General features: G+C 31.5%; 1 protein-coding gene across 1 annotated transcript in view; it reads right to left on the reverse strand.

The window, feature by feature from the left end:
• Positions 1-1841: 1841 nt before the first annotated feature.
• The window catches only part of LOC107670071 (interleukin-1 receptor accessory protein-like), a 12406-nt gene continuing 2454 nt past the window's right edge, over positions 1842-11793 (reverse strand). The window contains exons 3-4 of the mRNA XM_016462547.1: positions 7117-7205; positions 1842-2128 (exon numbers count right to left, since the gene is read on the reverse strand). Coding sequence (XP_016318033.1) covers positions 1842-2128; positions 7117-7205 — 376 coding nt within the window. The remainder of the gene's footprint in view (positions 2129-7116; positions 7206-11793) is intronic.

Below are 11793 nucleotides of genomic sequence, written 5' to 3' on the forward strand. Positions count from 1 at the left end.
AAAATAAGAGAGATCATACAAAATGCATGTTATTTTTTATTTAGTACTGTCCTGAGTAAGATATTTTACATAAATGATGTTTACATATAGTCCACAAAACAAAAATAGCTAAAATTATTAAAATAACCCCCTTCAAAAGTTTGGGAACCCTTGGTTCTTAATACTGCGTGTGGTTACCTGGATGATCCATGCCTGTTTTTTTTGTTTAATGATGGTTGTTCATGAGTCCCTTGTTTGCTCTGAACAGTTAAACTGAGCACTGTTCTTCAGAAAAATCCTCCATTTCCTGCAGATTCTTCAGTTTTCCAGCGTCTTTTGCATATCTGAACCCTTTCCAGCAGTGACTGTATGATTTTGAGATCCATCTTTTCACACTGAGGACAATTGAGGGACTCAAACACAACTATTAAAAAAGGTTCAAACATTCACTGATGCTCCAGAAGGAAACACGATGCATTAAGAGCCTAAGAGTCAAAAACTTTTGAACAGGATGAAAATGTCGAAATTTTTCTTATTTTGTTGAAATATCATTTTTTTTCCATTTAGTACTTCCCTTCGGAAGCAACAGAAGATACTTGCATGTTTCCCGGAAGACAAATTAAGTACAATTTACCTTGATCTTCAAATTCCAAAAGTTTCAAAAAGTTCAAATTCATTTATTCCAACAGCAGTGGTTCATTAGGACTTTATATAGTTGTGCATTTTAAACGTGTTAGTATTTAGTCTTTTAGAACATTAGCATATAGATAACACATCTTTGTTCATATCGTTACAGGTCGTTTCTTGCATTGTTACGACTCTTTAAACAGACAAATTGCCAATGCTGATTTGCATTTTTATAGTTTTGCTCACGCACAACCTTTAAACTGAATGATGCTGATTGTTTGAGTTCACGTCCTCTCAGTTCATTAGCTGTGCGACTCTGGAGATTAAGAAATTCATTTGCTTCATAACGGTTGGATGAGTTTTCAGTATCATATTTAATTATGATAGTCTCCAATGTTTTATTATATTATATTATATTATATTGTATTATATTATATTATATTATATTACATTATTAACACAACATATTGAAATTAACTGCATTATCAGGTTGTATTTTTCATACATTTTTCACATTATATTATATTATATTATTAACACAACATATTGAAATTACCTGCATTATCTGGTTGTATATTTTCATACATTTTTCACATTATATTATATTATATTATATTACTGTATCATACTATATCATATATCATTATGTGCATGATTTTGTTACATTTAAATAAAATATTTAAAATAAATGAATAAATAAATGAATGAATAAATAAATAAATAAACAGTATACTTATAAATGTATTTATACATTTATACTATTTTTATATTCTTTCTTTCTTTTGTTCTTTCTTTCGTTCTTTCTTTCTTTCCTACTGCATGATTTGGTTACGCATTTATATTTAGATAATATTAAATTACATTTATATTATATTATTTTATATTAAATATGTCATTTATAATTTTGACACATATGGGATTTGAATTCACATATATTACTGTACACCTGCTTTTGAAGCTTACAAGTACAAAATGCCACTGAAAACTGATTTTAAGAATACATTGCGGGTTGCAGGAATTAGTTATCATGATATTACCAGCATGAAACCTCATTCACTAACCCATTATACTTCCATAATGTGATGTACAGTATTTGTGTTCACCCTAAATCAGACTAATCCAGCTTCCTTAAGACTAGTTGTTTAACCATTCAGACACCCCACCAGCAGCTAGTCAGTTTGAATGCATGTGGCTGTGCACATCTCTAGTATGTGTAGTATGTACAGTGTGAGTGTTTACCGGAGCATGCAGATGTAGAGTCCGGCGTCCTGCGCCGAGGCCGGTTGTATCCACAGGTACTCGCGGTCTTTGTGCAGTGTGTGTAGTTTGAGGTTGATGGGCTGCTCCAGCTCGTGTGTGTGTGTGTGTCGGTACCACAGCAGAGACAGACTGCTGTTCTGAGTCTGACTGTAGCTGTAGAGCGTGGGATAAGAGAAGAGCGGACAGTAGAGATACGCCACCTCCCCGTCATACACCCGCACCGAACCCTCGCTCCACACGCCCCAGTCATGACACTGAATGTCTGAAACACACAAACACAACACAAACAACCTCACAGACACACCTCCGTAATCTCATAGATTCAGAATTCCCAAAAATAGAAAGCTAGCAAACAAAAGTCAGAGATCTCAATATGAACATCAAATGATCTGAGCTGCTCTGTATTGATTCTATAGCTCTATACTGTTAATGCATGACAGCTATTGACTCAAATATGTCTGTTTTTACTCTTCCCATGGAATTTTAGGAGAAACGTGTTGATACACTATCAGTCAAAAGAGTGGAACAATTAAGATTTTTAGTGTTTTTGAAAGAAGTATGTTCTGCTCACCAAGGCTGCATTTATTTGATCAAAAACAGTAAAAATTGTGAAATAATACAGTTTAAGAGAAGTGTTTTCTAAGTGAATATATTTTTCAAATGTAATTTATTCCTGTGATGCAATGTAGAATATATATACATTTAATGCATCCTTGCTGAATAAAAGTATTAATTTCTTTCTACTTACCCCAAACTTTTGAATGGTTTTCTGAAAAATATTGAGCAGCACAACTGTTTTCAACATTTACAATAATAATGAATGTTTCTTGAGCAGCAAATCAGCATATTAGAATGATTTCTGACGATCATGTGACACTGAAGACTGGAGTAATGATGCTGAAAATACAGCTTCGACCACAGCAATCAATTACATTGTAACAGATATTCACACAGAAGATATTTGAAACTGTAATAATATTTTATAATATTACAGTTTTTACTGTATTTTTGACCAAATAAAAGCAGCCTTGGTGAGCAGAAGAGGCTTCTTTTAAAACATTTTTTGAAAATAATTATTCCAAACTTTTGACCGGTAATGTACTTCAACAGAACATAACTAATAACTCCATTACATCCCCTGAGCTATGAAAGCGAAACATCTGAGCAATAAAATTTCCTCTGCATGAGCTCAAACACGCACTTGTACACTCAAACCCTTGCACACGCACACATTATTGCGTGCAAATCAATATTAGGTAATTGAGCTATCAAATTTATGACATGAACATGGTGTAAAAGTTAAAACATTAAAAAGGCCGAATCAATTACAGCTTAAAACTCACACATCAGCAACTAATACAGCAATATGAAATTAATACCTAGGCACGCTCTTTCTCTCTCTTTCTCTCTCTCACACACATGCTCACCGTGCAAAGAGAAATACACTTACAGTATGCAAGCGCAGTACAGTATAATGAAAGATAAGGTGATTTGTTTAAATGCTGAACCTGCTAAACGTCAAAAAGTCTATCTAAATAAATTTCCATCCCAAATCAAACTGACACTGCATAACAAACACTTAAAACTTAGATCAAAATTATAAATGATACCTTGGCAATCAGTGTTATTAATTTTGTTGTGTGTTTTCATCAGTTTTAGTTTGTTATTTCAGTATATCAAGTTAAACTAAATGAAAATGATAAATTCTGCAAAAGGTTTTAAAAATATTTGATTTCAATAACAGTTTCTTTCATTTTAAGTAACAAAACTATTTTTGGAAGGTTTTAGGTTTAGTTAACTATATTAACTATATGGCAACTAACTGAAATTGAAGTAATAAAATTACTAAAACTTAAATAAAAAAAGAAACAACTCGTATAGAGCACAAAAAGTAGGCTACTGCGCTTCTCGGTGCAATTCTGATAAAAAAACAGCGGAAAGAGCTTCAACTCTTGGTCATACGAGTAAGACACCCACAATAACAACAAAACGTTACAAACCTTTATTTTTTAAAATGAAGAAAACAAACAGGGATTGCTTTCTGCCATCTCAGTCTCCGTGTTTACTGATAATATTTATAGTAAAACTGTGGTTATATAAAAAGATATATAAAAATACTACACCACGTTACTACACTTTTACTATAATAAAACCATGGTTAATTTTCTTAAGGGATTTGTATTTGTGTATTCTTTCTTTGTTTTGTTTTTTAACAGTACTGCCTTAATGGTTTGATGTTTTGTACTGTTTAATAACAAAGAAATCAGAAAAAAAGATTGTGATTCGAAGTCCCGATCTGAATCAAATGATTCGTGATACACACTCTGAAGTTCCGATCTGAATCAAATGATTCACGATACACGATCTGAATGGAGTGCTTCAAAGCAGTGAATCGTTTTGCGACACAATGGTTTCACTGATTCAGAGATTCTAAAAGCTCGGTTTATTTATCCCATCACTACGTGCTTTTGAAAATCATTACAAGCGATGTCGAAACTGAATCATCAAAGTCACGATTTTGAATCAATCAGAGCAGTTCCAATCTAAATGACTCTCTCAATTGAATTGGTCTGTCTGTTTCTCCGCTTTTCACATCTTCAGCCATGTTTACACGACACTGTTAGTAAAAACACTTAAAAATTAAAATAAATGAAAAATAAAAACCACAATTATTTAAAAAAATAAAAAATATATACAATTATAAAAATCAAAGCTAAGTTGATCTGTTTGAGTTTAAATAATTAATAATATACGACATAATAATTATATCAGAACATATACTAAAATTCTTAAACCTGAAAATTTAAAAAAAAAAGCTATATAGAAATATAAAAAATAATAATAATAAAATAATAAAAGTGTAACAAAATTACTAAAACTATAATAAAAACCAAAAACATAAAAATAAAATAAAATAAAATTACTAAAACTGAAATTTAAGTAAAATACAGCTATATAAAAAAAAAAATTTACAAAAAAAAAACAATAGTTTAAAAAAATAAAAAAATAAAAATGATGTAAGAACACAAAAAAATTAATAAAACTATAATTAAAATAAATTAAAATAAATGAAAATAAAAGCCAATTCAAGACATTTAAAACTACTATAGTAGCATATAAATAATGCATGCATCATAGTAGCATGCTTAATTTACACATGCTCACAGAAACACACTCATGAAAATGCAATTTCTATAAAATAATGAAAGATAAGCTGATCTGTTTGGGTTTAAATGCTGATCCTGCGAATATCAAAAAGTTTATTTAAATAAATTACCATCCCAAATCAATGACACTGCATAAACCACACACATGTGTGTGTGTGTGTGTGTAATTGCTCTGTCACTTTGCGACTGGGAGGGGATTAGTCTTCCTATTAAGAGTGTCTTAGTGCGAGCGCTCACACACACCGCACGCCATTATAAATGACCCCCTTCTGGAACAATCCATTTCCTGTCCTGCAGCGGCAAGCTTTTTTAATTAACCTCTGCTTCCAGAGCTGCAACCGGCCCGTAATCCCATGACCGCGCTAATATTATGACATATAACAGCACATGTGATACAGCTGCTGGACGAAAGCTGAAAACAGCTGCTGTTGCTTTATTCATGTATCAATATGAGATCTCTGCGCTATTTGGTTACTGCTGTAACTCGCTCGAATGTGTTCTAGATCATTAGACGTGACGTTAAGGTGCTCTGAGAGCCGGTGTCTTGTCTTTAGGAGGCGCTTTCATACATCACGTCGTCTGTCAAGCCATCGCCTCACTGGGCAACACCTTCGGTTTGAGACAGCCTATAAAACACACCGGCTTAGAAGAAAACATCACTTCCTGGGCATCATTGAATTGCTTCTCGGTGGTTTGTAATCAGATTTTTAGATGTTTAACCTCATTTTGGAAGATTGCACAAAATTCTTGTCTGCTTTTGAATGTTTAATGTTGTTTAAAAGGATTTTGTAAAAAGTCTTGATCATCTTTAAGCTTTCAGAACAACTTTTCACTTTATTTGGTTTTATTTTTAATGAGGAAACCAATTCTCCATTAACATGCAACATGCATCTAGCGTTGTTATTGTTAATTAAAACTAAAAAGATTAAAAACCATTTTCAGCAATTGAAATAAGGTAAAATATAAATATTTTATAATATAAATATGAGATGAAAAACTTAAAAAATTACAGTAAATTTGAGAAATGTTGCCTAACCCTAAGTAAGTAATCTTAAATAAATATATTATATAAGCTATTTAGAAATATTAAAACAAAAAGCAAAAACGAATTAAAATGACAAAAGCACAAAACAAAATTACTAAAATGTTTTACTTTTTTTAGTTTTAAAATTAAAATAAACTGAAAATCCAAAAATAAAAGGAAATTCAAAATATGAATAAATACTACTATATTAATAATAATAGTAAAACGATACTGCATGCATGTTAACGTATTAAATTCAAGTATTAATTTAGTATCCTTGATATACTAGTATAATTTTTGCTAATATTTTGAATTAGATTTTATTTTTACATTGATTTGAAAGTTTTAGTAATTTTTTGTAAGTTTTTGTCATTTTCATTAGTTTATTTTAAATGTCTATATAGTTTTTATTCATTATTATTTATTAGTTTTAGTTCTTTTAGTACTTCAGGTTAAGCTAAATGAAAAAGATAAATGTTACCTTGGCTGAAATAAAATACGTTTTTTAATATTTTATTTTATTGCAGTTTGTTTATTTTTGTTTTTCTGGTTTTAGTTAACAAGCAAACAGCAATGAAAATAAAGTAACAAATTATAAAGCAAAACAAAAAAAAAAAACTATAGAACTACAGTGACTATAAAACATCTGACCACATTGTTGCTCTGTGTCCTTCAAAATATGCAAAAAAATCATCCCTAGATAATCAAAGCTTAAAAATGAACTGGAAAACACCTATTTCCATCAGCCTTATAAACATTTACACCAGATTTATTCACTCGTTCTTATTTTTTTTATTTTGCATCATTCAGCATGATTTCTGTAGATGCAGATGTAGATTCTGTGATTTAACACAAACCTCTGGAGACGCTCTTGCTGATTGGTGGGAAGATCTAATGTGAGGCTGCTGATTGGATCAATTATTCAAATGTGAGATCTGATTGGTTGCTGATAGATTAGGAGGATGGCTATAGTCTCTGGGCAAGAGAGCAATAGAGGATTCATCCTTCACTGGTCACAGACCGACCAATCACAGCCGCTTAATCAGACTCGACTCTCACCTGATTGGACGGTGGCTTGAGTGACAGATGCGGAGAATCTGCCCATCTTTAAAACGCAGAGGCAGAGAAGTGTGAAGACCAACGGCATCCTGGACGGAGAGAGAGAGAGAGAAAATGAGTCTGTGTTCAATCGGCTGCCTACATTTAATCAGATGTTCACTCAGTTTATTATCAGACTCCATAAAACATTCCTGAAGGTGTTTTTACTACACGACAGCTTTAAGAGCGCTAGAGGAGGAGAATTAATGGAATAAGAAAGAAAAGCAAGATGCACGTGTTAAAACACGAGTGCAGATTCAGATGTTTTCATGAAGTTAAAGTTTAAAAAATGACTGAATCATTTCTACAAATCATATCTAGTTGCAGTTAAAACTGAATTCACAATAATACTGCATTGAAAATATCAGTTTTACAAAACAAGTCAAATTTGAAGTCATAATCTTGCAATAATTAGCAAATGGGTTGTTGAGTCAAGGATTTGAACAGAACAGTACAATTTATGAATGAATCATTCAGACTCAGAGTCAATTATGTGAACTGGAACAACTGATTCATTAAAAAAATCACTTTCTTCAAACATATTTAAATGCATATTAAAATGCCATTAATTTAAAACATGCATTGTGTTGTTATTGTTTATTCAAACTAAAACTATTAAAAATTATTGTCAGTAATTGCAATAAAGTTGAAATAAAATAAAAACTTGAAATAAAAACCTGAAAAACTGAAATGTAAGTTTAAAACGACTAGAACTGAAATAAAAAATAAAGCGATATAGATATAAAAACACAAAAACAATACAATTACATAAACTTAAACTAAAATAAAAATGAAAACTGAAAATATAAAAATAAAACCTAAAGCTTTTGAGTTATATCTTTTCAATGAATGCATCGATTTCTTCAAACTTATTTAAATGCATATTACAAATGCATGTATTTAAAACATGCATCTAGTGTTGCTATTGTTAACTAAAACTATTTAAAATTGTTTTCAGTGATTCAAATAAAGATAAAATAAAATATAAATATTAGATAAAAAACAAACTAAAATTTAAGTTCTACAATTACTAAAACTGAGAAATAATTTAAAGTAAAAAAATTAGTAAAAAGACAAAATTGCTAAAACTTTAATATTAAAATGAAAACTGAAAATATAAAAATAACATAATAATAATGCACATTTAAATGCATATTAAAAATGCATGCATTTAAAACAAAAGCTATATATACAGGAACTTTAGTCTATTATTCAGTTAAGATTTGTATTCAGTGTACAAAAGCTTGTGGGCAAATACTGAATAGATACTGTTTCTAAACAAGAACAAATGATCAACTGTAAGTGGCACTGTACATAAACATATGGAGCAGCAGCTTGATTGAATTTCAAATGTTAAAACCAAACCCTGCTCCATTGAATGAATGAACCATCCTGTGCCAAGAGAGAGACTGAGAGAGAGAGAGAGAGAGAGAGAGACTGAGAGAGACACCCAACGATAAAAAATTCTAATGGTTTCACACACAGTGATTCATAATAAGAAATAAATGGGTTAAAAAGCCTTTAACTTAATGATTTATTAATGGCCTCATATCATATATTTATCATATTTATGCCAAGGCTGTAATCATGTCTTGAACATTGTGGGGAAGCAAACTGGACCAGTTTCATGACCATTTGATAATGTTCGCTTTTATATAAAATAATATAATCCTTCTAGAATTTAACAGAATTTAAGGCAATAAAAAAAGAAACAAATCCATTATTAAGACATTTTAACTTCAAGCCATTGATTCTGGACAAAATATGAGTCCATAATCCATAATAACATTTCCTCCTGTGAAAACGTCCATCTCCTGTTGTCTCTCACATCAAACTCCAGACACATATTTGTTTCGAGCTGTTTTGGCTTGTAAATGGTGCTTGATCCGTGCAGATTTCTCTCTTGATTCACACCAGAACACTTTTTTACTGGAGGAAGCGTTATTATGGATTATGGACTGTATTTTGACCAGAAGCAATGGTTTGAAGTTAAACATCTTAATGATGGATGTGTTTCAGCTTTTGTCTTCTCCAGATGTTAACTGATGGACTGGAGTGGTGTGGATTACTTGTGGATTATTGTGATGTATTTATCAGCTGTTTGGACTCTCATTCTGACGGCACCCATTCACTGCAGAGCATCCATTGCTGAGACACTGATGCAATGCTACATTTCTCCAAATCTGATCATCTACATCTTGAATGGCATGAGAATGAGGACAATTTCATTTTAAGGTGAACTTTTGCTTTAAAACGACAAAAAAAGTAGAGTAGCTTGCGTCACTGGATATTATATGTCAGTCTTTTCACATTTCTGTCGTCACACAGTCAGATATTAAACGTTTAGCTACCTTACATCTCACCTCGCACTCTTTCCGCGTTAAAACTGAGATGTTGAGCTGGAATTTGCACTAGTCTACTGTGAACAGTAAAGCCCCACCAATAATTTTGACACTGATGAGCGCTGAGACAGACTAGCCTAAAAACGTTTATTTAATTTCATAATTATGTTATTTATCATATTTAAATGTAATATTGTTTTATTACATTTTATTCATTATTATTTTATTATTTACTTTATGGCCCTGATTTATGCAGCATTTAACAATTTTCACTGAGGTCCGCTTAGATACAACCATTTTTGCACCAAATACAGTAAGTCTAATAATTACATTTTCCATAATCATTTTTCTATCTATTAGAATTAAAGGGACAGTTCACCCAAAGACATTTCAAATAAAAAATATATAATTTTTGTATATGCAATGAAAGACAATGGGGTCCAATGCTGTTTGGTCCCCCAATGTTCTTCAAAATATAATCTTTTGCGTTCTTCAGATGAAAATAAATTCATGCAGGCCTAGTGAGTAAATGAACCGGACTTTTAAATAAGCTGTGTGTCTTTAAAACTTATAATCACCTGCAAGATGCAAAAAGTTGAATACTGTAAATGAACTGAGTAGGTTTCAGGAAGTTCTTTGAACTGTTTTGTTTGGATAAAGAAATTAATTACAATGTAAAACAACGCGACACACACCAGCAGCAGCAGCAGACGGACCCAAATTCTCGGCAGAGTCTCAGCTGAGACTAAATAAAATGATCGAAAACCTAATTAGAGCAGTTAGTGTGATGAGTCTAAAATAACGGCATCATCTCCAAACGCTCCAATTCAGATAAAATCTCCATCCTGCTTATCTGAGCGTCACAAATGTTCGTTTTAATTTCGCTGAGATGCATTAGGGCATCGTGGGAATTCATTAGATTCATCTTTCAAAACCCACTTCATCGATTCGCACAAGTTTGAACGAATCGCTAAATTACTTAAAAGGGTAAGCTCCAGAAACGCTTCATTATTTGTTTTGGGGGGAAATCGGATTATGTGTGATCGATGCCGTGCTCGTCCAGAGACAGACGCATGGATGGGGGACGAGAGGGGCCGCAGGGGCCACAAGACCCGGTCAGATAATCTATCGGCGGAGAGTAAGTGGCCAATTAGTCACGTAACTGTACTGAGAACACAATACAACACACACGTCTGATTTTACATCATGGTGGGAATTTACCATTCACTTCTGTTGCTTTTATACTGAGTTCATTATATTTGCTCCATCTGAACCCTGTGTACTGATCAAACAAACATTTGGGGATTTTTTGATATTATTTTGTCCCTGTTTTCCTCAAGGTAGTTCTCCAGTGTACTTTTAACTAGAATGGCGTCATAACTGCTAAACTATAATAAATACTTACATAACAGGTTAATTATAGTTTACTAAAAATTAAACCATTATTTATTTTTAACTTTGAATAAAATAAACGTTAACTGAACTAAAACACAATTCATAACACGTAAATGTTTTTTTTCCCCGCTAATTTTCAAGACAATATTTCTCATTCTCACTTAATTTAACTTGATGTGCTAAAATAACTTCAACTGAAAAATGAATAAAAACTATATAGACATTTTGTAAAAATAAATAAAGAAATAAAAGAACAATAAAAAAATGACAAACAAAATGACAAAAAATTAACTAAAATGAAATATAAATGAATTCAAAATATTATTAAAAACTGCAATAGTATCTAAATGATACTAAAATAAAACTGATACATAAACATAAATTGATTACAGTAACAACAAGATTATAAAAATTGATTTTAGTATCATATCATCACACTGTCCAACTCTATATATTAAAAAAATGTGCCAATGTGTGTTTTTAACATATAGAGTTTGGAAAGTATAGAATTATAAAAATTAAACCCGTATTCATAATCTTTTTACAACTGTAGATCAATTAACAGGCGTAATCGAGTCATAAATGTTCTACTTACTTAGTGCCAGCACACTTTTTTTTTGCGAAAATCAGATAATAAGGGAGTGATTGATTGTGACAGTCCAGAGAAAGATGCAGAACTGGATCGAAGATGAGATGATTTATCAAAAAAATATGAATCAACATACAGTAAATGAGCAATTAGTCACGTAACAGTGACTAACAGTGAGCAAAACACACCCAAAACATCTCAAACACACAAAACTATGCATAATCCATTTTATCTGTAGTCATACCTTAAAAATGATGAATAAAGGCTTTAGTATAATAAGATTACATGCAGACAGATATGTATATATATATA

The sequence above is a fragment of the Sinocyclocheilus anshuiensis genome, unplaced genomic scaffold (assembly GCF_001515605.1).
Source record: "Sinocyclocheilus anshuiensis isolate Anshui unplaced genomic scaffold, SAMN03320099.WGS_v1.1 scaffold48, whole genome shotgun sequence".
Classification (NCBI taxonomy): domain Eukaryota; kingdom Metazoa; phylum Chordata; class Actinopteri; order Cypriniformes; family Cyprinidae; genus Sinocyclocheilus; species Sinocyclocheilus anshuiensis.